The following is a 27290-nucleotide window of genomic DNA, read 5'->3' on the forward strand; positions in this document are numbered from 1 at the left end:
TAAGCTACTGATCCTCTCAACCTCCGATTCCCTAAAGAGGGCTGGTTTCTTTCCCCTGCAATTGACAATTAGTTCTTTGGTTTTAATTTTGGATTATCAAAGTTTTACTGTACTCAAAAGGTGAGAATTCAGTCCTCAGAGTAGGAGACACAGAAGATTTATCATCCTGAAACAGACACTGCTAATCCCACACCCTGCACCAATGCTCCCTGGGGACTATCGATGGAGAGTCAGCAGCTTTCAATTTTTACCCTGGGCACAGCACATAAATGCCAGCATCTTTATCCATTTAGGAGACTTGGTTTGTCATGAAGTACTAACAAACTTCTATAGATGGTTACAGTATCCTGACTGGCAATTTGAACACAAAAAGCTGCAGAGAAAAGTGGACTCTGCCCAAGACATCATGTGCACATCCCTCCCCAACATTAGTATCTATAGGAGGCACTGCCTCAAGAAGGCAACATCCATCACTTTACATCATATGATTTGGTAATCCTTACATTCTTCACCCAAACATATTCTAAATTTTGGTTCAGCTCAACAAACCTGCTTTATTTTCCTTTTGTATCTCATTTGTCTTCATAAAAATCAGGTACAGTGGATTCCAGTTAATTGGGACACATCAGGACCAGTACACTTTGGCCCAGTTGAGCAGCTGCCCCAATTAGTTAAAAAAGGTATAAAAAAAGGCAAACTACTATTTGAGTAACAAATTATATATTTAAATTTTAAAAAGAACAAATTAAAACTCCACCAATACCACTGGTTGCTGCCTGTCGTATCTGACGACGACAAGAAACCTGTGCGCCAGAATTTTTAAAGTGGAAAAGCCATTGCACTAGGGCAGCTCCAGTCCTTTGACATTGGAAGTCTGGGTGCAGTGGGACAAGCAGTCATCATAACTGGGGTCTTCCCTGGTTGCAGTGGATGACCATGACCTTCACTCTCCATTTAGCACTGCCCTTCCTGGCCATTGGACCTGATTGCAGATCTCATCCGTCCAGTCTGCCAAAGCTGACTTCACATGCTAGGACAGGCATGTCCCTGTCTCCCAGATATGAAACCTGCCAGCTACCCTTGCCTGGTTTAACCTGACTGTCAAAACAGTGTACTGGGGTGGAGCCACAGGTGAGAGCTGAGTGTCTGGATGGTGGGGTGGGGGAACCAAAGGAAACATTCAAGATGATTGTCGATACCTTCAAATTTGTCATAGTTCCCAACCTGAAGTGGTGAAATTGTTTCATTTTCACTCCCATCCATTTCTGGCTTGAAACAGCAGTGAGCAAACCCATTCTAAATTATCTTCCTGCTTATTTTTCACCAACCATCAGTAACTACTTTTTCAACACAAACAGATATTATTTAAAACCTATCTGCTCCAAGCAGGGGTGTAGTGCTTAATGGCCACACATAATGCATGCAACTGACGCTAATTAGAAATGCTTGGCAACAGCCTCTTGCCCCAAATAAAACAAGGGAATCCTAGCTATTTTCTCAATTTGGTTTTTTTTCTTTAAGAGCTGTCCCAAATTAACCTGTGTTCCAATTACCCGGAATCCACTGTATTGTTATCCTTATAGCAACTTGCAACCATCTTCTAAATCACTGCAACTTCCTATCAGCACATGCCATCTAGTGGCTGGTGAAAGAACAAATCCAGGTCAATTCAGAATCAATTTTTGATTTTCCCTCGTGCCTGGGACATTACTGCGACATTAACTAGGTGCAAATTAAACATCACATAGAGCACAAGAAGAAATGTGTCTGAGTCTTAACAGTGAACTGCAGGGCACAGAGGTGTGTGGAAGAATAAAGGGATCTGGAAATACAGATCCATAACAGGAAATTGTGCCCCGTTTTGGTCACCTACCTACAGGAAAGATGTAAATAAAATGAAAGAGTACAAAGAAAATTAACAGGGATGCTGCCAGGTCTACAGGACCCGAGTTTGAGGAAAGATTCAATAAGTTAGGACTTTATTCCTTGGAACATAGAGGACTGAATGGAGATTTGATAGAGCTATACAGACAGGGTAAACGCAAGCAGGCTTTTTCCACTGATTTTGGATGGGACTACAACCAGAGGTTAAGGGTGAAAAATTTAAGGGGAACATGAGAAATTTCTTCACTCAAAGAGTCACAAGAGTGTGGAACAAGCTGCCCCCACAAGTGGTGCATGCAAGCTCGATTTCAACGTTTTAGAGAAATTTGGATAAGTACATGGATGGTAGGGGTATGGAGGTTTATGGTCCCAGTGTAGGTCAATGAGAGTAGGAAGTGTAAATGGTTTGGCATGGAATAGATGGGCTGAAGGGCCTGTTTCTGTGATGCACTTTTCTATGACTCTGAGTCCATCACCACAACGGGTGGGGTAATTGCCTGTCTGGAACAGAGAAATGTCAGTTCCACTACTTGGTTGTTCCTGCCAGTAGCATACAGTATGCTTATGTCAAAGATTAAGCCATGCATGTCTAAGTACACAAGGCTGGTACACCAAGTTTCTTTTAAAGGTCAATATAGCTCATTAGTTCCAATCTATAAAACTCTCCACAGCCCTCATTTCAAAATACAAATTACAAAGTAAATTTATTATCAATGTATATACATGTCACCATATACTATCTTGATTTATTTGCTTACAGACATTCACAGTAGAACAGAGAAGTGCAAAAGAATCAATGAAAAACTACAAAGACTGAGAAAGTGTGCACATATACATGTAAATAATCCTGAGAACATGAGTTGCAGAGTCCTTGAAAGTCAGTCTACAGGTTGTGGTCAGAATTAAGGTGGATTGCTCCTCTTCTTCACCCACTTCCATGAAAATTTGGCCCAACACACAAAAAGCTGGAAGAACTCAACAGGCAGCATCTACATAAGGAAATGGACAGTCAAGTTTCAGGTTGAGACCCCTTCATCAAAACTCAACAATTGTCCATTTATTAACATAGATGGTGCCTGACCCACTAGGTTCCTCCAGCTATTTGTGTGTTGTCCAAATTTCCATAATCTGCAATCACTTGTGTCTTATTGTTCGGCTCTTTTATCTTCTCAGTAGATAATCTGGACTTGTATCTCACTCCAGTTTGTGGGATCTTGCACTGGTGCTCAGAATAAAAAAAAACTTAACAGAACCCGGGAAAGGTTTCTTGACGGACCGATTACCAGGCATCTATAATAAAGGCCATGGGGCTGCAATTCTAGGGTCGACTAATTTTAAACTCGCTCATAAGAAAATGGGAAAAACAAACAGAATGCTGGAGGAGCTCAGCAAGTCAGGCATCATCTACAGAGGGGAACAAACAGTTGATGTTTCTGGCCAAGGTCCTTCATCAGGACTGGGAAGGAAGGGGCAGAAACCAGAATAAGGGGAAGGAGCACAAGCTGTCAGGAGATAGGTGAAACCAAGTGAGGGGAAAGGTGGATGGGGAAGAAAATCTGGTAAGAAACTGAGGGGAAAGGTGGATGGTGTAAAGGGCTGAAGAAGGGGAAATTTGACAACAGAGGACAATGGACCACAGAAGGAAGGTTCAGAGGGAGGTGACAAGCTGGTGAGAGGGTAACCAGAATGGGGAGGTGGAGGAGGGGGAGAAATTACCAGAAGTTGGAGAAATCAATGCTCATGGAGGTTACCCACAGAGAATACGAGATGTTGCTTATCGAACCTGAGTTTGGCCTCATCCTGGCAGTAAAGAAGGTCAGGGGCAGACATGTATGAATGGGGATGGGAAGTCATACCAAAACAGATAGCCGCTGGGGGATCCTGCCTTTTGTCGGTGGACAAAGCACTGCCCCAATCTGTGACAGATCTAAACTGAGATCCTGCCCGACTTGCAAAGCTCCTCCAACATCTGCAGAATCTCATTTATCATTAGCAGAATATTTAACCAGTTGTGTAAACAAATCAGACAGCAGAGATATTTTACTCATTCCATTCACCCAATCTCAGATTGAGCACATCCTTCATTCCCTTTCCTCACCTTTTCACTTCCTGCAGAAAGCAAGTTTCCGCTTCATCAGTAGCAAGTTCCATATACTAACCATTAAGTTAATGAAGAGAAAATGCTTCATACTGAATAAATGGGGGCATTTGCATTTTCACACATGGGATGCAGTTTCATTCCTTCTACTTTGCTCAAGAGATTCACAATTTATAAAGAAAATCTTCCTTTTCTGGTGCCATTTTAAATCTTCCCATATTAGCCAATAGTTTTCAGGTATGCAGAATACAAAGATTCCCAGCTTAACCATTGAACTCTAATTACTTTATTCCAGTCTATCTATTCTGCTTATCATCTTAAACACCACTAACAAGTCTTTGCTCATCCTCCCTCACTCCAGAGAACCTTCCCTCATTAACATGCTCTCTAATCCAGGCAAATCTCCTTTGCACCCTCTCTAAACCTTCCACATCCTTCTTAACAGACAAGAAGAACTGAACACAGTACTTCGAGTATGGTCTTAACAGAGTTTTATAGAGCTGCAGCATTACTTTGTGGCTGTTGAACTCAGTACCCTGACTAATGAAGGCCAGCATACCATATGCCTTCTTAACCACTCTATCAACCTGCATAACAACTTTAAGGGATCTTTTGACATGGACCCTAAAGAATCCTCCATTCCTCCACACTGCTAATCATTTTATCATTAACCTTGTACTCTGCCTTCAAGTTTGATCTTCACATAGTTTTCTGCATTGAACTCCACCACTCCTCAGCCCAGCTCTGCATCCTATCAATGTTCCATTATACCCATGACAACCTTCTGCACTATTTAAAACACCACCAACCTCCATGTCATCTGCAAACTTGACAATCCAAATCATTCATTCATTCATTTATTTATTTAAAAAATCAGAGGTCCCAGAACAGATCCTAGTCACAGTTCTCCAAGCACAATATGGGGGTGTGGCACATAGCATAGAGGTTAATTCAGTGCTCTACAGTACCAGGGGTTCGATTCCCACTGCTGTCTCCAAGTTTGTACATTCTCCCAGTGGCCTCATGGGTTTCCTCTGGGTGTTCAGTTTCCTCCCATATTCCAAAGACAAGAGTCAGTGAGTTGTGGGGCATGCTATGTGGAATCGGAAGCTTGGCGACACTTGAGCTGCCCAGTACAATACTCGTTGATTCAATTTTACACAAACAACGCATTTCACTGGATGCTTCAATGTACATGTGACAAATAAAGATAAATCTTATCTTTGTCACCTTCTGCCTTCACTGTCAAGGTTTCACTAGACCCATGCCTTCTGATTTTGTGAATGATCGTAACATGGGGAAATTTGTCAAACATCTTACTGAAATCCATACACACCACATCCATCACTACCTTCATCAATTTTTTTCACTTCCTCAAATGGTCACTCAGGCTCATGAGACATGACCAGCCACTCACAAAGCCATAACAACTATCCCTAATTAGACTGTTTCTCCAAATACTTGTGCATCCTGTCTCTAAAAACTTTCTTCAGTAGTTTGCCTACCACTGATGCAAGACTCACTAGTCTATAACTCCCAGGATTATCCCTACCAGCTGTTTTCAACAAAGAACTAACATTTGCCACTCTCCAATCTTCTGCTACTAGTTTTGTGGCCAGTGAGGAAACAAAGATAATTGCCAAAAGTGCAGCAATCTCTCCCTTTGCTTCCTGTAGTAACTAGGGAACATCCTGTCTGGTCCTGGGGACTTATCTATCGTAATGTTTTTCAAAAGTTCCAGTACATCCTTTTTCTTGACCTTGGCATGTTTCAGCATATCTACACTGACCTTACATCCATCAAGGTCTTCCACACTGATGAACACTGAAGCAAAATATTCATTAAGGATCTCCCCTGCCTCCTCCCACTCCTGAGATGTTTTCCATTTTATCCCTGATCAATACCACCCTCACTCTAGTCATCCTCCTGTGCTTCACATACACATAGAATAACTTGAGAGTTTTCCTTAATTCTTTTCACCAAGGCCTTCTCATGACCCTTTCTAGCTCTCCAAAGTCCCTTCTCAGGCTTCTTCTAGCTACCTTATCTCTCTCAACAGGCCTATTCTATTACAGGGTAAGAAAACTCACCTCTTCTGCCATCTTCTTCACATCCGAAATATCACCATCACCTGCCTAAAAGGGAAAAAAAAAGACATCTTTTAAGCAAATGGGAGCTCCAACAGAATTTGCATTCGAATCACCCTCCAGAAAATATGCATGGCAAAGCCAAAAGGAATTTTACTTGATGGTTACAGAACAGGAGAGTGGAACAACGGGAAGATCAATCAGATGCAGAGAATAGCAATCAGATTTTTTACAAACATCATATAGACAGGGTTGTAATTGCTGGCACATCAATTAACATTACAAAAACAGGTCGATCATCATTACACTGCTGTTGGTGGGAGCCTGCTCATATTTGACTGGTTGATAGGATAGAGCTACTATACTTCACAAATACAACATCCCAAATGGTACAATATAAAGATTTTTAAAAACTTTTCAGATACATTTCTTCTCATTACTGTCCATCAACTACACTTTATGCTCACTCCACCACCATCTACAACCACTTGAAAATACAGCTTCACTATTTACTAGTGTCTAATCTTGGTGATCATCAGCCAGTTTTCTAACCACACATTGTACTAACAATCATTGATAAATATCAAATATCATTCCTCGTATCTCAAGCCAATTCTGTGCCTTTGCTGCCATTGTCTCTCTACCCTGGTAGACTTCTCACAAGGCATCAACATCCCCTTCAAATGGAGGCATTTGTTATTAACTCCAGTTCAACACCCTCAGGCATCCAAATTCTACTTCCTTGCTCAGACTTAATCATTCCAACAATCACACCTTGAAATACAAGGACACACCATAAAACCTCAACTATTTGGACACCTGCCCTAACATTTCCTTATGGTCCATTGCCAATTAATGTTTGCTAACATATTATGAAGTCATATTGCAAAGCAATGCAAAACTAGTGTTTTCAGTTTTACCAGAAAGACAGAGCAAGTTTTAAGAACTTTAAGATGGGGTGCAGCACAATACTTTCTTAGGCCATAAACTTGATGACTAAATTGGCCGCTTTTGATCTGGCACATACAGCAATCTCAATCGCCAGCTAATCTTCCCTGCAATTGAATCTCTCCACACTCCAATTACCACACTAGGGGCAGTTTACAGTGGCCAATTAACTTACTACACAACATTTCTTTGGGATGTGGGAGAAAACATGCAAATTGCACAGAGACAACACTGGAGACCAGCAATAGATGTGGGCCATAAGAGCAGGGAGGCAGCAACTCCACTGTGCCATCCACAAAGTGTAAAACCCTCATCCTGAGGTTATAAAAATTGTGGGTGTGTCCAACTCTAGACTTCTAGAAAAAATTTAGGGTGATGCATCAATGGGAAAAAAGGTTTACTAATAACAAATTATTAACAATAGAAGTATCATCCCACTCCCCTCTCACCAACACTCATCTTTCATTCACTATGAAGAGGCATCTGGTCATTGTCTCATTGCCTTTATGGGATCTTGCTGCACACACTTTAACAAATGCAATTCCAACCACTGTTCAAAACTATTTTTATGAAATTCATTCACACGGGTGCCAGTGCAGAATTTAATACCTATCCCAAAGGCACTCAAGCATGGCTGTAGGTCTATTTGGCAATTTCTTCCACATTGGAGCAAAGAGCTCCAGGATTTGGATAACATGTGTGACTTGTTGGGAATAATGGGTGCAGGAGCCCAATATTCTTGTTGCCCTAGTTGTTGGGATTGAGCAAGTGTTCTGAAGCCCTGACAAGTTACTGCTATACATTTTGTGGTTGGCACAGAGTGTACCACAATGAAAGGAATGGAGTGATGGATGAAGGATTGCTGGATAGGAAATAGGGAGCTGAGGAAATAAAGGGACAATGATGAGAGTGGTTTGGATAGTACACACTCAGAACATCACTACAAATGCACTAAGATGAAAAAGCATTCCAGCACACTACTAATTTGGCTGCTTAGAAGATGGAAAGGTTTGGAGAGTTGAGAAAAATATCTTCGCACAGTATGTTGTCCCTTTGTGGCTCTAATGTGCTTGACTGGTTCAGTTAACCTTCAGTTCAATGGTGTCCTCCTGAATGTCTGAAAGCTTTGACAAGTAGGGATCTGTCGTGGCAAAGTGCAACTGACTGACCTAGGGGAGCAGGGGGTGGTGAATATTTCGTCCAGCTAATGGTCATCACCTTGCATTTCTGCAGTGTAAACTTTATCACTTAACACCCCATTCTAGAGTAGTCTAACCTCACAAACACTGCTGTACTAACAAAGGAGCTCCAAAATTTGAGGGGCAAGTTTTTCTAGAGAGTGATAGTTATACGGATGAAACGCCAGAGGTGGGAGCCAAGGTGGACACAATTACAGTATTTAAAAGGCAATTGGACAGTTATTTTATAGAAAAGGAGGACTATGGGGCTAATGCAGGCAAATAGAATTAGCATAGAAATTCTTTAGGTGCAGGATGCATATCCTTGAACTACAACTACAACTAAACCTCTATATGCTGGGTATGACTCCAGCCAATGAACTATCCCCTCAATTCCCACTGACTACAGTTCTACCAGGTTCTTCACCTCCAATGTCCGCCCACCTAGTGGACCCTGCAGGTACTGGTGAATAATTAAGAAACCCGAGACTTTGACTGTAGGTTATAGTTTAGTGATTGCAACAACCAAAAAAACTTGATCTGTTGAACTTCTCCCACTTCAAGCAAAAGCTCCTGAACGTTCTTTTGGAAGAGTCCACTGGGCTGAGTATGCCTGCCAATCTAAATCCAATGCTTAACTGGCTGGACCCTGAGATAATCTGAGACCCAACGATTTCTTCATGCCTCAGTTGATGGCCCTCATCACAGCTATATCATTAAAGTCAACACTAACATACAACAATGGTTTTGCATTTTAGTAATCTCCTAAATAGTCTTATCCAATTACAGGCAGACTTAAGCAGTTGCACCTTCTACCAGGTGATCAGATACTCTGGTATGTTAGTGCAGTAGTAATTTATTCATAAATTTACTTCTGATTACTAGTTAAATATTAGTTGAAAGGAAAATCTAGAAAAATTAAGCAATTATCTTGTCTTAACAATCTGACTGGCTCACTGGTATCCTTTGGCAATGGACTACTGTTGCACTTGTCTGGTCTGGTTGTTCCACAACCCCAGTTCTACTCCTATATTGTTGCCTCCTCATGCCCTCTGCAGTGACGCATCAAGTCAGCCAATGACAACCAAGTTGGGAAGTGGATGCAGAGTTTTCAGCTAACTGTGAGAATGAACAAACGCGCTAAAATGCTGAATCACAGCAAGTTCACCAGCCACTGACCGAATAAACCAGTGGGGAGAGGCACTGCAAAGTGGCCAGAATATAGTATTCTTTCAGGTATGAGTCCATATCAGCGCAAGGACTGAAAATATTTTCTGATTGCTAATTAAAAGAAAATCTAACAAGGTATATTTGCTTTCCATACACTTTAAAACTTACCTGCACAATGGCCAGCCTTGGGTGAAAACCTGGTTCATATTTCTTCAAGGCTACCAACTCTGCTTTACAATTCAGAATTATTTGCCTGCGGCAAAGGAGAGATTCAAAATTTATATTACATTTCAATATTTGTAATCTCACCACATAGAGACAGTTGATACAGTACTGTGCTAAAGTCTTAGCACAAGCAAAAAAATTTCTGTAAAGCAAAGATGCTTTCAAAAATAATGAAAAGTTTCAAAATATAATGTAACACCCTGGGAAAGGTTTCACTGATAACATAACAATTTTTCTGTAGAAGCAGTGTTTGAGTTAATGTTAGAGATAACAGGTGCTTTGGAATGTGAGCTGTCCAAAGAAGGGAGTGAGTCTTTCATGTTGTGTGCCTGACACCAGTGTGAACTGGGTTTTTTGTATGGTGAGATGAAGGGAAGAGATGAGAGAAGAGGTTATAGGAGTCTGGGGTCATGATTCAACGAAGCCCTGGGAGATCGAAGGAGGATCGGCGAAGGGGAAACTGTGAGCTCCAACTTGAGCACATTAGACTTTCATTAAAATGGGCCCTTTTCTCTTTTTTTGGCTTTTTCTTTACTAACTCTTCAGTCAAATTAAGAATTATAAAGCTAAAGCATTTAATTGTATGCAGTATACTGTCCGTTATTTCGTGGTACTTATTCGTAACAGGGTAACAAATCACACAGCATCCACACAAACAGGGGGCTTCGGGGTGGGCTTGCACCTCAATGTCATGTTAGGCAGGGACGGAGATTAGGGAACTAGAGTGTTTCAATAAAAATATTACAATAAAGAGCAGTAAACAGTACAAAGCTAAACCAAATTAATATTTTGTGTGATCACCCTTTGTCTTTAAAACTGCATCAATTCTCTTAGGTACGCTGACATCTAGTTTTATAAGAAAATCAGCCGGTAGGTTGTTCCAAACACCTTGGAGAACTTGCCACAGTTCTTCTGCAAAATTTGGCTCCCCCACTTGTTTCTGTCTCTCCAGGTAATTCCAGACAGCGTCAATGATGTTGAGATCAGGGTTCTGTGGAAGCCATACCATCTGAAACCATATTAAAAAATCTAGGCTTCCTAATAATTTTGCACAGTACTGTACAGTCGACCCTCCTTATCTGCGGGGGATTGGTTCCGGGACCCAACGCGGATACCAAAAAGTACGGATGCTCAAGTCCCTTATTTAACCCGTCGGCTTTAGGACCCGGTGGAACCCTGAACTTGATTTAACCGTTTTCATTGCAGTGGTCTTTAGGACTCGGCGGAGCTCTGAATCCACAGTGTTTCTGTTCATAAAAAAAAATCATGATTGAAAATAAAGTGGAAATAATAAAGCAATCAGAAAGAGGTGAAACACAATCGGTCACTGGAAAAGCATTAGGCTACAGTCGGTCAACAATCTTAACAATTTTAAAGGACAATGTGAGAAAGGCCCTGCCCTGATGAAAGCTACAATTAATACTAAGCAACGCAGTAGTTTAATTATTGAAATACATATGTTTCAAGTGTTTTATATGCATAGAAAGGTAAAATATATACTATATATTACTGGAGTATAAAAGTTGCATTGTTTGCTGTGTAACCAAAACTATGTAGTCAGCTTTGAACTTGCTATTTGCTATGCATGTATCCAATTTAGTAGGAGAATGAAATCTTAAGAATGTAGAAGACAATGATGTGTTAATGAGAGGTAGCTAAGAGATGTAGATTAGAACATGATTAAGTCAATAGGTAGAAACAATAGTGGCGGATGTACTTGTGATACGCAACTGTAGACTGAAACTAAACCAGGAGATTGCTATAAAAAATGCTATGTACAAGGATCGGTGGGCAATCAGCGACTAGCTCAATGACTGTCTCAGCTTTGATTTGCAAATTAAAGTTTAACCCTTATTGAAGAATCTTCTGCGTCTCCTGGTCGTTTGTGGGGCACGAGAAACCACGACAATATTAAGACAAACGTTTGACTGACACTAAATAATACTGGACGTAGCTGTTCTGACTTACTTAGTAAGAGAACCTCTGATTTTTTTTTACCACAATCCACGATAACCTACGCACAACTTCCCGTATACTTTAAATCATCTCTACATTACTTATACCTAATACAATGTAAATGCTATGTAAATAGTTGTTATACTGCATTGTTTAGGAAATAATGACAAGAAAAAAAGCCTGTACATGCTCGAAGAACAAGTGCTGGAAGAGTACTTCCCAGATTTCTCAATTCGCAGTTAGTTGAATTCACGCATGCAGAACTCACGGATAAGGAGGGCCGACTGTATATACATTTTGTATCAATTGATATTAGAATGATAAGAGTAACAACACAGAGAGAGTCCATTCAGCCTAGCTCACCCATGCCAACCAAGATGCCCATGTAAGCTGGTCCTATTTGTCCATATTTGGCCTGTATCCATCCAAACCTTTCCTATTGCATACTTATTGTGAGAGTCGAAGTAAATTAAGATGTGCGTTTCCTGAAAGAGGTCGGGGTTAAAGTCAGAAAACAAATGTGATTTAATTATGTCTGGGTTAAAGTCAGAAAACAAATGTGATTTAATTATGCCTGATAAGCATGATTGCAGAAGCCCTGACAAGATTAACTGTTTGTGGAATCATTGAAGTCCTGAGATATGGACTATTGTTTTACAGAAATGTGTAAAAAAAACAACTCCAAATATGGAATGGGATAAGACTATGTACCTCCCGAGTCAGGGAGGGGAGGGGTAAGGAAGAAGGATAAAACCTGCTGCCCTGTAAGGTTCAGGGTTCCCTTCTCTGAGGGAGCCCAGCTCTGCAGAACTGTTAATAAACTTTGTTTCCTTGAATTTGTCTCGTGGCCATTATTCGGGAATGTGGCTCGTTTCTGACACTTATCCAAATGTATTTTATAATAGCGGTATGAATTGGTTTGAGCTGCTCATTCCACCCTCTTTGAGAAGAAGTTGCCTTTTCAAGTCCCTTTTAAAATCATTGCCCTCTCAACCAAGTCTCACAGCTTTTGATTTCCTTTACTTCCAACCCAGCTGATTTAAAATGCACTAACTCCTCCAAAATTGTAGATACACATGACCAGACTGTTGGGCTGCTCTGGAGTCAGAGCCCAAGCCAACACAGCAACTCTGAGCAAGATCCCCACCCCCTATTCTTGGCAGCAGGAAATTCAATCCGAAGAAATTACAATTCTGTTCTTGGCAAAGGAGTAGCACAATCTCAGACCCAAATTATCATTGTGCTTAAAGTAACTATACACTTAGAAAAATAAGCAGATGTGTAAGTACCACTAAAAGCTATCTGTAGAGGTGGGAAGGGGGTGGACAGAGACTCATTGTCCCAGTACTCTGCGATTTTGATTTCAGATGTAGAGACTTGTGGAACCTTCCAGCCCAACGCGCCAACATCGCCCAAATACAACCATGAGACCAATTAACCAACTAACCTGCACTTCTTTGGATTGTGGGAGGAAACCAGAACACCCAGAGGAAACCCACGTGGTCATAGGGGAGAACACACAAGCTCCTTACAGGAAGCAGTAGGAAATGAACCCAGATTGCTGGTGCTGTAATAGCATTACGCTAACCACTACGTGGGCAGACACAGCATGGCCTCAGGACATAGAAACCACCATTTATTATTGCTGTCCAAGCAATAATTACCCACAATGACTAATGTCTGTGTGGAGGGAGTTCGGTAGATTTTCCCTTGAACACAAAGGTTTCTCCTGGATGCTTTGTTCTTCTCATATTCCATCAGCGTGTAGGTTAATAGTTTAATAAGTCTGTGCTGTCCCCATCATTGACAAGTAGTCGAATCTTGGGGGAGCTGAGGGAAACGTGGAGAGAATAAAATGGACCTATCGTAAATGGGTGGTTGATGGCCAGCACAGATTCAGTGGGTCAGAGAACTGTTTCTGTGTTGTATGACTCCATGAAGCAGAACAAAGGATTTAATTCTGTTCTAAAATGAAAAAAAATCTCAAGGCCGTTTACAAAAAAAATACAAGTTTCTCTCAAAAGTTACAAACATGATACAAAACGTTACAGAAATTACAGCACAGGAAGCCACTCTACTCTTGAACAGGTGTCAAAATCCATTCCCAACAACACCCTTGTAATTTTTTAAAATCAAATTTTAAATGTTTCTCCATAGCTTTCTCTTTTGATCCCTACCACCAACACCCCCTAAAATTACAATTCAGTGAAAAAATCTTTCCTTCCATTTCTCCATAATGTACTGGTTAGGCACAGGAGTACGTTCAGCCAGAGACTCATTCCACCGAGATGCAACACTGAGTGTCATAGGAAGTCATTCCTGCCTGTGGCCATCAAACTTTACAACTCCTCCCTCGGAGTGTCAGACACCCTGAGCCAATAGGCTGGTCCTGGACTTATTTCCACTTGGCATAATTATTATTATTTATTTATGTTTTTTTTTGCTATATTTCTACACTATTCTAGGTTGGTGCGACTGTAACAAAACCTAATTTCCCTCGGGATCAATAAAGTACCGTATGTCTGTCTGTCTGTCCATCTGTCTGTAAACACCTTGGTGGAACATCATTCTGGTCAATTTTCAAACTTTCCTTTGTTCAAGTACTTTCCTATAAAGAAGCACCCAGAACAATAAACACTAATCCATAGCTTTGATTTTAACTAAGCACAGCAGTAGTCAGCACGTTTTAAGTGAACTCTAGCGGCAGAGTCAATATTTGTCAGAATATTTTGCTGTATCACCAGATGATTTGTTTAAATCATCTGAGCTTGACTCTACAGGCATCATAACCTGTGTGTGCACGCAACTGGACACGCTCTCTGAGCCAGAAGCTAGCAGGTTCATGTGCCAACCAAGGGACCCCATCACAACAACAGTGAGAACTTTGGAACTGTGCTCAAGGATATGTTGAATCTTGTTGCTAACCACTCCCATGATCGCAATTTTCAACAGATAGGTGGTAGAAGAACAAAAGAAAAAGCATAGCACACAATCAGGGAAACAGCAGCTTCAAAAACCAAACATGAGGAAATCTGCAGATGCTGGAAATTCAAGCACGAGGTTCAAAAACCAAGCTGACTGATGCACCCCACAACCAATGAGGTCTCATCTTTCAGGCAAGATCTTTCTGGCTCTAATGCTTCCTCAAATGAACACAGACATTTTGAAAAGAGTTATCCTGGCCATCATTTAAACTGCCAACCAAAAATGCTAAATTGTTCTCTGGCCACTATCATGTGCCAATTAGTCACGTACAACATCACATGTTACTGGTCATATTTCCTACATTACTCTTCAGAAGTATGTCATTGCAATGGAGTCATGAATAAGACTGTGCAAACACAGCTGGCATTCACTGCTTTTGAAGTAGATTTTTCAAAAATATATACAAGGAACTTGCTGGGGAAACTGCCAAGAACCAGCAATCAACTTAACATGCTTTCTCGATGAGGAATCCTTGCTCCAAATAGGTGGCTCTGTTCTCTGCAATAGAACCAATTCTGTTTCTCAAACACCAAAGACTCATCCCTGTGGCCATTCTTTATTGACTAGCCTGGGGCACTGGGTGAAGTGTTCTGTGGAAGACAATGGAGTCAAGCCTTCCCTACCACTAAACAGGCACTAGCTGGGGGTCCAAGCCTGTACCTGCTCCATATAGAACTGGAGTGACCCAGAGACAACCTGAGCAATACATTTAACCCTCTGCACACAAATTAAGGCCCTTTATACCCTCTCATCCCTTTTCCCCTCTCTAACCCATTTCCTGAATGCTAGCTTTCCACCTCCCCATAACCTTTAAACTCCTCTGAAGCCCTTTTAAACCATCCTTACTCAAAGTTCAAAGTAAATTTATTATCAAAGTATATGTCACAAAATAATCCCGAGATTCATTTTCACACAGGCATTCATAGTATAGCAAAGTACAGTAGAATCAATGAAAAATTACAAAGGTGCTAATATGCAAAAGATGGTAAAATATTAAAATGCAAAAATACACAAATAATAAAAGATAATACCGAGAACACGAGTTGTGGAGTTTTTGAAAGCGAGTCCATAGATTGTGTTCAAAGATCAGCTCAGTGCTTATGGTGAATGAAGATGTCCACGCTGGTTCAGCTGCCTGATGAGGGTAATAATTTAGTTTTCCAAATCCCAAACTTAATTCCCTTTCCCTCTTCCATGCCAGGACCTCATTAAACCCATTTTCCTCTCAACCAAGGTGCAGTTTATCATCCACCTACATTCACTTTTCTCCAGCAGTTAAATCAGGTGCTGGCATCAGAAGTTAAATCAGTGCAGAGAATGCGTTATAGATTAGCAGCATCCTGAAGTTAAGAAACTACTTTGCTGCCTTGGCAAAGTGATTCTTCACTGGGTGGTCCAAAGTGTTGAAGTGTTGACTATGTGTATAATTGTTAAGTATTAACAGTAATGTTGCAGCTCAATAAAACTCTGGTTAGGCCACATTTTGAATATTGCATTCAGTTCTGGTCACCTCATTATAGTGGATAGTGGAAGCTTTAGAGAGGATGCAGAGGAGATTCACCAGGATGCTGCCTGGATTAGAAAGCATGTCTTGTGAGGATAAATTGAGCAAAATAGGGCTTTTCTCTTTGGTGAAGAGGATGAGGAGTGATTTGATTGAAGTGTACAAGATGACAAGAGGCATGCTAGAGTAGACAGCAAAAGACTCCTTCCCCCCCCCCCCCAAGGCGAATATGGTTAATACAAGGGGGCATAATTTTAACATGGGAGGGGAAGGGCATCAGAGATTTTTGTTTAAAAGAGTGGCTAGTGCATGGAGCCCAGGGATAGTGGTAGAGGTAGATACATTAGGGACATTTAAGAAATTCTTACATAGGCACATAAATTAAAGACAGATGGATGGCTATCTGGGAGTGAAGGGTTAGCTCGATCCTGTAACAGGTTAAAATATCGACACAACATTGTGGGCCAAAGGGTCTATATTGTTCTAGGTAACCCCTTTGCAGGCAAGAGTACAGGACACAAAGATGTAGAAAAAGATGGGATCCAAGCTATAGCGCTTAACATTTGTGCTTATTAACTTAGCTGGGCTTCCAACAAATTTGTTTCAATCAGACCACCCAACAATATGGAAATCTGCCCAGATATGTCCTGCTCACAAAGATAAAATTAATAGACAATAGACAGTAGGTGCAGGAGTAGGTCAATCGGCCCTTCTAGCCAGCACCGTCATTCACTGTGATCATGGCTGATCATACATAATCAGTACCCCCGTTCCTGCCCTCTCCCCATATCCCCTGACCCCACCATCTATAAGAGCTCTATCTAACTCTCTCTTGAAAGCATCCAGAGACTTGGCCTCCACTGCCTTCTGGGGCAGAGCATTCCACATGTCCACCACTCTCTGGGTGAAAAAGTTTTTCCGCATCTCTGTTCTAAATGGCCTACCCCTTATTCTTAAACTGTGGCCTCTAGTTCTGGACTCACCCATCAGTGGGAACATGTTTCCTGCCTCCAGCGTGTCCAATCCCTTAATAATCTTATATGTTTCAATCAGATCCCCTCTTATCCTTCTAAATTCCAGTGTATACAAGCCCAGTTGCTCCAATCTTTCAACATATGACAGTCCCGCCATTCCGGGAATTAACCTTGTGAACCTACGCTGTACTCCCTCAATAGCAAGAATGCCCTTCCTCAAATTTGGAGACCAGAACTGTACACAATACTCCAGGTGGGGTCTCACCAGGGCCCTGTACAGCTGCAGAAGGACCTCTTTACTCCTATACGCAATTCCTCTGTTATAAAGGCCAGCATGCCATTAGCTTTCTTCACTGCCTGCTGTACCTGTATGCTTGCTTTCATTGACTGATGCACAAGAACACCTAGATCTCGTTGTACTTCCCCTTTTCCTAATTTGACTCCATTTATAGTAATCTGCCTTCCTGTTCTTGCCACCGAAGTGGATAACCTCACATTTATGCACATTAAACTGCATCTGCCATACATTCGCCCACTCATCTAGCCTGTCCAACTCACCCTGCATTCTCATAACATCCTCCTGACATTTCACACTGCCACCCAGCTTTGTGTCATCGGCAAATTTGCTAACGTTACTTTTAATCCCTTCATCGAAATCATTATTGTATATTGTAAACAGCTGCTGTCCCAGCACCGAGAACCTTGCAGTACCCCACTGGTCACAGCCTGCCATTCCGAAAGGGACCCATTAATCGCTACTCTGTTTCCTGTCAGCCAGCCAATTTTCAATCCATGTCAGTACTCTGCCCCCAATACCATGTGCCCTAATTTTGCCCACTAATCTCCTATGTGGGACTTCTATCAAAAGGTTTCTGGAAGTCCGGGTACTCTACATGCACTGGCTCTCCCTCGTCCATTTTCATAGCTACATCCTCAAAAAAACTCCAGAAGATTAGTCAAGCATAATTTTCCCTTCATAAATCCATGCTGACTCAGACTGATCCTTCTACTGCTATCCGTGTCATAATTTCCTCTTATAATTGATTCCAGCATCTTTCCCACTGGACGCCAGGCTAACCAGTCTATAATTCCCTGTTTTCTCTCTCCCTCCCTTCTTGAAAAGTGGGACATTAGCCACCTTCCAATCCACAGGAACTGATCCTCAATCTATAGAACATTGGAAAATGATTACCAATGCATCCATGATTTCTAGAGACACCTCCTTAAGTACCCTGGGATGCAGACCATCAGGTCCTGGGGACTTATCAGCCTTTAGACCCAATAGTCTATCCAACACCGTTTCTTGCCTAATATAAATTTCATTCAGTTCATCCATTACCCTAGTTCCTTTGGCCACTATTACATCTGGGAGATTGTTTGTGTCTTCACTAGTGAAGACAGATCCAAAGTACCTGTTCAACTCAGCTGACATTTCCTTGTTCCCCATAATAAATTCACCCGTTTCTGTCTTCAATGGCCCAATTTTGGTCTTTTTTTTTTAATTCCAATTTTGATTCCAGCCCATCATTGCAGGAATTTCTCAAGGCGATGCTGTGAATCTTAACTTCTTCAGTTGCTTTCCTTCACCCTGGGCTAAAATTTCAGGCATTAGCCCAACAGTCAATTTCACTGAACTGGACCTGAAATGGTCTGGTAAGAGGCAAAATAACATTCATCTCACACATGCCACGGCCAGCTCCAATCCCTGAAAGGCAATGGCATTATGATTGCTGAGATCATACCATCAACCAGAAAGTTAACAGGACCAGATTTACAAGAGCAGGTTAGAGCTGCAGAATGTTGTGGGGAGCGACTTAGCTGCCAAATCAACAAAGACTTTCCCCAATCTACAAGGAACAAGAGAGTGACTCTACTGTCCTAAGATTAACTCCAACTGCACTCAAGAATTTTACCAAATAGAACAACCACCCAACTGACTGGTACTGCATCAACCACATGAGCAATCAGCCTCACCAGCAGCAACACATGGTTGCTTCTGCACTACTGGCCCCAAACACAAGCAACCAGAACGTAATTAACTTGGGCAGTGTTTCAAGGCACTACTTAGCCCCACATCATGAGCAAAAATAGATGTGAAATATACAGTGGGCTATTTGTTTAGTCTGTACCCACACTCCACAGTTCAAACCCATATGGATGACACTGCCACACCCCTTCCTCCTCTCCCCACACAACCTGTTGCCAATCCTCTCCATGCGTCTTCTTTTTTTAAATCAACAAACTGCTGGAGGAACTCAGCTGGTGAAGGAACAAAGGGACTATCAGTGTTTCTGGACGAGACCCAACATCAGGACCGAGAGCACACAGGAAAGGTAAGCTGTTTCCAGAGAGGAAGGAGCAAGGCAAGGGACTGGAAGGTGATGGGTGGAACCAGGTATGGAGGGGGATAATAGGCAGATGGATACAGGCGGAGTATGAATTTAGAGACAGACTGGTGGGTGATGGGTTGAAACAGATAATGGAAAAAGCAGGGGTTGGATAGGACAGGAGGCTATAGGTAAGAGGGCAGGTCGAGACAGATTGCCTGTAAAGTGATAGGTGAAAATGGAACTGTTTTATTATTGTCACATACACTGAAGTATAGTATAAAATAGTAATAGAATGCAGAATAAAGTGTAACAGCTACAGTGAAAGTGCAATGCAGGTAGACAATAAGGTGCAAGATCACAAGGATCTAGATGGTGAGGATAAGAGCCCATCTCATTGTATTAGGGAACAGACAAGCGGAATAAGGGAGGAAATAAACACTGGCGAGATCAAGCATAGACTAGGTGACTATTTCGCACAACACCCATGCTCTATTCACAATGACCTTCTGGTTGTACATGTTTGAACTCTGCTCCTCATTCCCACATTAACTTGCCTTCAGTCTCCTTCACTGTCAACAGAGGCCGAACACCACTGAGACCAAGATTTCATATTCCAGCCTACAACTAAATAACACAAACATTGATTTTTCACACGCACTATGATCCTTTCCCACTCCTCCTGATCCACCCAGGTTCTCTCTCCCCTCGTTCACCTTTGTCAATTTCTTCTCCCCCCCCCCCCCCCATCAATCACTCACTCTCACCTGGTTCTGCCTGCCCATCATTCAAACAACTATTCACCTGGGTTTCTTCTCCCTTGACATATCCTACCCGTCTCCTCTGCGCTGGCCTTTCTTTCTTTGGTTTTGCATCACTTTGCAGCCCATCTCTATCTACCCATTCATCCCACCCTACCAACTGGCTCCATCTGCCTAAGTTTGACCTCGTCTGTTTCACCTACCACTCACTAATTTATCTTTAAACATCACTCTCCCCACTGCTGCCCCAGCATCATCATCCCCCCCACCCACCTTCAGCATCTGGCATTTACCAACTCGTCTCGCCCTCCATCACCTTCTGCATCTCTTTTTTTGTGTATCTTCCCTCAACCGGGGGGGGGGGGCAACCTGTTACATTCCCTGCGCCAATTTTTTCACGCACGAGTTCAAACGCGCCATACAACTCCTGTACCCTCACAATTCTTGTAAAAATGTTAATATAGAACTCGTGCGTGAAAAAATTGATGCATGGAATGTAAAAGGTTGACCACCCCTGCGAGTCTACACTTTAGTCCCACTCAACCACCCTTTTTGTTCAATATTCCAGTGACCGCATTATCTTGCGTATCTTGTTTAATCCCTCTTCTACACCGTGCATCCTTCTTGATCTCTCCCCAAACCATCCTAACCACCTCGAACTGTAGCCCCCTCTTCTCTAAGCCGGATGTAAATACTCATTTCTTTACGTAAGATATCTGCCTCCAGAATCCACAGCCGCTCTACCATCTGCCAACGTGACCGAACACCATTACCCAGTCGCTGACACATCCCTTCAGAACTTCCTGTGCCCAAACCGTCTGCCCCACTTCCCATTTTACATGAGCGTGTATGCCGTTAAAAAAATACACACACACACAGTGTCCGTGAAAACTAAAGGCGAGTTCTCTGAATTTGTCGAAGAGGATGCTATAAAATTGCAAGTGTAGGCTTGGAGACTCCCAGCCCGGAATCCGGTTTACCTGATGCTCTTCGTCACGTCGGTGCAGGGGAGCTGGCGGCCGGCTGCCGACCCCTCCACGGCCCCGTGCTGGGTGCGGAGGGCGGTGAGCCGCGCAGCGCGACCCCCGAGCCCGGCCCCGGCCGGTAACCGGCAACGGCTCCTCGCCAGCTGCGTCCACATGGCTCGCGCGCTCCAACAGAGTGTGCCCGTGCCGCCGCCGCCGCCGCCTTTAGCCCCGCCCTCTTAAAGGGACCGCGCCCTGCGCAGCCTCCCGCCCCCTCCTTCCACAGGCGGCCTCGCCCTCCGGCCGGCCTGACTCTCGTCTCAGGGATGGGCCTGAGAGAAGGCAAAGCGGTAGCAGATACCTAGAGCAGTTATTTTCAAGTTAGAGTTAATATAACTGAAGGAGCTGCTATGATTCGGTATCATGTGTATAATGACTATGCTACCCCCAGGCAGAGTGGGGCGTGATTTTGATTAATAACCCTGGTGACCAAGACTGGATTAAAACGCGAATCATTTGGGCCGAAGGGCCTGTTTCACATTTAATTATATCTACACCCAACATTCCTAGTTGATGATACACAAATTAGATTGAGAGATGTCGTGTAATGTCTTTCAGTTTTCTCTGTTCGTTGATGTGCTTAAAATAAACTCTTGCTTGTTTGCATGCACCCCATTCGGTTCACCTGTTAATGATGCTAATTCTGAAAGTCAGTAGGCATAGGATCCAGGGAAACTTGGCAGTGTGTGGTTTCAGAAGTGGCTTGCCCACTGAAAGCAGAGGGTGACAGTAGCTGGAGCGTATCTTGCCTGGAGGTAAGTGTTTTTTGTAAATGACTTAGATGAGGAAGTTGGAAAAGTGGGTTAGTAAGTTTGCAGATGACACAAAGTTTGGTGATGTGGATAATGCAGAAGGTTACAAAAGAACATTGATGCTGAACTGGGCTGAGAAGTGGCAAATTGAGTTCATTCTGGAGAATTATGAAGTGATACTCTGCAGGGTCAAATCTGAATGTAGAATACAGAGTTAATAGCAGAATTCTTAGCAGTGTGGAGGAACAGCTGGATCTTGTGTCCATGTCCACAAATGCCGCAAAGAGGTAATGTTGCAACTCCAAAAAATTCTGGTTAGACCACACTTGGAATATTGTTTTCAGCTCTGATTGCCTCATTATAGGAAGGGTGTGGAAGCTTTAGCAAGGGTGCAGAGATTTACCAGGATGCTGCTTGGATTAGAGGAAAAGTTAATGAGTTAGGGCTTTTTGCTTTGGAGCGAAGGAGGACAAGAGGTGACTTGATAGAGATTTATATGATAAGAGGCATAGACAGAGTGGACATCCAAGATGTTTTTCCCTGGGTGAAAATGGCTAATATGAGAGCACGTTGTTTTAAAGTGATTGGTGGAAAGTATGGGGGGGGGGGGGTCAAAGGTAGTTTATTTTTACATAGAGTGGTATGTGGAACATGCTGTCAGTGTGGTGGCCAAGGCAAAGATATTAGGGACATTTAAGAGCCTTAGATAGGCACATGGATGAAAGAAAAGTGGGGGGCTCTGCATGAGGAAAGTGTTAGATTGTTCTGGGAGTAGATTAAAGGGTTAACACTATGGATTGAAAGTCCTATACTCTGCTGTACTCTTCTATGTTCTATGACTGTCATAAAAGACTAAATTAAATGGGATTCTGTCATTTCTCTTCCATAAAATCATAAGACCATGAGATTTCAGATCAGTATTAGGACATTTGTCACATTGAGTCTGCTCTGCCGTTTAATCTTGACTGATCCATTTTCCTCTCAGCCCCAATCTCCTGCCTTCTCCCTGTATCCTTTCATGTCCTGACTACTCAACCTCTGCCTTAAGTATACCCAATGACTTGGTCTTCACAGACACCTGTAGCAACAAATTCCAAAGATTCACCACTCTCTCGCTAAAGGAATTTCTCCTTATCTCGGTTCTAAATGGATGTCTCTCTCTTCTGAGGCTGTGTCCTCTTGTTTTAGACTCCCCCACCATAGGAAACACCCTCTGCACGTCCACACTATTGAGCCTTTTCAATATTCAATAGGTTTCAATGAAGTCACCCCTCATTCTTCTGAATTCTAGTGAATACAGGCCCAGAGCCATCCTCATAGCCTTTCTATCCCAGAATCATTTTCATGAACCTCCTTTGAAGCCTGTCCCATGTCAGCACATCCTTTCTTAGATGAGGGGCCAAAAATTGCCCACAATATTCCAAGTGAGGCCTCACCAGTGCCTTATAAAGCCTCAATATTGCATCCTTGCTTTTTATCTCATCCTCAGCCTAGTGCTTTCTGGCAACTTAAAGATCAATCCCTACCCCAGCTGAAACCATGATGCTTCCCAAGGATGGTTTAGTTATGGAATCATAAATACCAAAACAGCACCTTTGGCCTAACTGATCCATACTGTCCAGGATATTGCATGCAAGTCCATCCCATTTACAAATGTCTGACCCATACCCTTTGAAACACTCCAATGCCCAACTCTCCTATAACAGTTGTAATTATACTTGCCTCAACCCCGAATTCCATAGAAATACCACCCTTATGTAAAAAAAGTTTGCCCCTCATGTAAAATGGGAAGTGGGGCAGACGGTTTGGGCACAGGAAGTTCTGAAGGGATGTATCAGCGACCGGGTAATGGTGTTCGGTCACGTTGGCAGATGGTAGAGCGGCTGTGGATTCTGGAGGCAGATATCTTACGTAAAGAAATGAGTATTTACATCCGGCTTAGAGAAGAGGTGGCTACAGTTCGAGGTGGTTAGGATGGTTTGGGGAGAGATCAAGAAGGATGCACGGTGTAGAAGAGGGATTAAACAAAATAGCTTTTGATTCTGCAACTCTTAGGAAAAGGACTGAGTGAATTCAATCCATCTAGACTCATGATTTTATATATCTCAGTCCTCTTATCTGCTAAGAAATAAAATCCGACTCAAATCAATCTCTCCCGGGAACTCAGTACTTCAGTATCCTTGGAAATCTATTTTGGACTTTAACAATGTTAAAGTATTCTTCAAGAAGATTTGCTAATTACCAGTGACCTCAAAAAACAATTCTTATTATAACCAGTAAACTGCCTTGGACATTTTCCTTCACAACTTCCCATTTTTACTTACTGAGCCATGTGCTGTCCCATTCTGGTGCAATATTAACATTAAAACTGTATTTCTGCCTAGAATGTTGTTTGATTTTTATTACACAGAACCTATCACATGCTGAATATCCCAAATCTGGACAATAAAGTGCCTACTGGGTACTTCATCTATTAAATGATTGAACTAGAAATCCAGAATAACTGATTCAGGGGCAAGATTTAAATTCCCACATGGCAGCATGAAATTTTAAAATTATTTTAATAAAATTAATCTGAAATAAAAAGCTATCAACTGTTCTGGTGACCTTTAAGTCTGCAGTCTGTTGCAAAATGTAATTAGTATACTAATGTTCATTTGAAACACAGAAAGAGGTCTTAGTGACTAACTCTATCATTCAATACAATCATAATCTCAATACCTAATGGCTTTTGCATTGAGAAATCTACCTACCTTCCTGGATATATTCAACAGCTTGGAAATAATTCCATAGGTTCACCACCCTTTTCGTAGAAGAAAGTAATCTCAACCCTACAATAGTAATGCTTTGTTCTAGATTCTGGGATCCATTTGTCTGTCTGGCTAGAATTTTCTATGTTTCAGTAAATTCTCTTTTCATTCTTAAAAGCTAATGAACATAGCTGTAAGTCAACCCAATCTGACCTTACAATTCTACCTTCCCAAGAACTGTTCTGGTGAACCTTACTCCAATTCCTCAAATAGCAACTACATCTTTCTGGTAGGGAGAACAAAACTGCACACAATGTTGTCTCACCAAGGCCCTATATAACTGTGGCAAAACATCCTTGCTCTTATATTCAAATCCATTTGCCATCTCAACAGCTCACCTCACCTGTATCATTTTCAGTAATTGCTGTACAAGGCACCCAAGTACATGAAATTTACATAATCTTATATTAAAATAATATTCTGTCTAATCCTGTAAAGATTTTCTATGTCCTATTATCACAGACTTTATAATTGACTTCAGCATTTTCTCTACTAATATTAGGTTAAAAAGGTCTAGATTTCCTGGTTTTTCTTCTCTCCACCCTGCTACGTACCCGTGGGTATTTTGTACTTGTCATGTGACAGTGGTGTTGAAGCTATACTGGACTTAAGGTAGTGGTCCTATGATGGTGGAGTGACGTCATTTTCCCGCCAGTAGAGGTCATGTGACAGGTTTTTTTTAACAGGGTATAAAAGGAGGACCCCTCCCTATGAGGAGGGGCAGTTCATGGCTGGATTTGCCATTTTGACTCCATGCCACTGCGTGGTCCAATATTATGACGCAGTTTGGTTGAAAGGTGGAGTTTTATTTAATGCCTAAAGTTTAAAAGGTCATTGCTGGCAGTTTCTTTATAACACTGCCCATTAAAAATCAGTGGAGAGTGAAGATCGGAGTTTGGGAGTTAAAAGATCGAGGAAAGTCGATTTCGACCGTGAAACAGGTTTGGCCTTGTTTGATCCTCATTCGGAAGGAATTTGTTGGCTGTGCCCGTGGTAATCCCTGCAAATAATAGCAGAAAGGGTTGGGTACAGTTTTGTCAAGGAGAGGTCAGTGCCATTTTCATCTTTGTAAATTCTCCGGGAAAAGTATAGTTCGACTGGGAACTGCAGCAACACGACGTGAAAGAGAATTTAAATCGTCTAAAAAGTCTCTCCTTTAATGGACTGTAAGCATTTTGAACTTTTGCAGTACTACTTTGAAGAACTGTCTTTGCAACATCGCTTTAAGAATTGTTTTCGCTTTATTCCTTTAAGAACTGTTTAAGCTTTATCGCTTTAAGAGCACAGCAGCTGATTTCCGGTTGCGTTAGTCGTTTGTTTACTTTTAGGGGGTTTGTTTTTCAGTGTTTAATAAATGTTTTATGTGTTATTAAAAACCCTGCATCACTTATATATTTATTGTTGCTGAATCAGTAACATAAATATGGGGGCTGTATCCGGGATCAACCATTTTTGAGTTTAAATTCTTGTTAAATTTTGAATCGGTGTTTTGGAAAAGGGGAATACTCGATTCTTTTGTTTGATTGGCTTGTGAGTGGTATTCGGCAACAATGAATATTGATGAGTTTCTGGCTTCACCAGACGCGGGAATTGTTGGCGAAGACGAAAAAAAAATGAGGTGTCTGAGATAGCTAGTAGATTGAGACTTAAAGGTACTTCGAGGTCTACATCAAAGGCTCTAATACAGAGAAAAATCACGTCACACTATGTAGATTCAGGTGATTTTGATGAATCGATTTTAGAGTCGTTTCCAATAAGTAATCTAGAGATGCAGTTGCAAATCGAACAAATGAAGTTGGAACAAAGTAAAGCAGAATTGGAGCATTGTAGGTTAGAAGCTGATAATAAAAAGAGGGAATTTGAATATGCGATGGTGGAATTAAGGTCTGAGAATCAGTCTTCTGGTTCTAGAAAGCGGTTTGTTGCTAGTCAAGAAATTAAATTGGTTCCTCCATTTAGTGAATCAGAAGTAGAAAGATATTTCCAACATTTTGAAACGATTGCTCAGATTTCAGAGTGGCCGAAAGATAAATGGGCAGTGTTGTTACAGAGTGTGATTAAAGGCAAAGCAGAACAAGTTTATACAGCTTTAACTGCTGTGCAAGCACTAGATTATGATATTGTGATACGGCATATTTTGAAAGCATACGAATTGGTCCCAGAAGCGTATAGAGAAAGATTCAGAAGTTTGAAGAAGTCTGTGGAAAAAACTCATGTGGAATTTGCCTATGATAAAGCTGTGTGTCTTGAGAGATGGGTTTCCTCTAAAAATGTAAATGGGGACTATAATACATTGAAAGAGCTGATTTTAATGGAGGAATTTAAAAGAAGCATCCCTGTTGAAGTAAGGACTACTTAAGTGAGAGGGATACTGATACATTGCAGGACTCTGCTAGATTAGCTGATGAGTATGTTTTAATCCATAAGAACAAATTTCCTCAGGGCAGAATTTTTAGGAGGAAAAATAACACAGAGACTCAAGGTAAATCAGAAATTAAAACAGAAGTTAATGAGAAAGGTAAGGATGAAGGAAAGCCTGTGAAGGAAAGACAGTTTGGTCCTATTTGTAACTATTGTAAGAAACCTGGCCATGTAATAGCTAACTG

The 27290-nt window shown here is 41.8% G+C and overlaps 1 protein-coding gene across 2 annotated transcripts in view; it reads right to left on the reverse strand.

Annotated features, from left to right (window-relative positions):
- The window catches only part of mthfd1l (methylenetetrahydrofolate dehydrogenase (NADP+ dependent) 1 like), a 157154-nt gene extending 135882 nt beyond the window's left edge, over positions 1 to 21272 (reverse strand). Inside the window, exons 1-3 of one of the 2 annotated variants that reach the window (XM_073051434.1) lie at positions 21078 to 21271; positions 9534 to 9618; positions 6073 to 6117 (exon numbers count right to left, since the gene is read on the reverse strand). In XM_073051434.1, the coding sequence (XP_072907535.1) occupies positions 6073 to 6117; positions 9534 to 9618; positions 21078 to 21238 (291 nt within the window). In that variant the 5' untranslated portion in view covers positions 21239 to 21271. Of the gene's footprint in view, positions 1 to 6072; positions 6118 to 9533; positions 9619 to 21077 lie in introns of both variants that reach the window. The other variant, XM_073051435.1, reaches the window with a different exon arrangement.
- Between the last annotated feature and the right edge of the window lie 6018 nt (positions 21273 to 27290).

Source organism: Hemitrygon akajei, chromosome 7 (assembly GCF_048418815.1).
Source record: "Hemitrygon akajei chromosome 7, sHemAka1.3, whole genome shotgun sequence".
NCBI lineage: Eukaryota > Metazoa > Chordata > Chondrichthyes > Myliobatiformes > Dasyatidae > Hemitrygon > Hemitrygon akajei.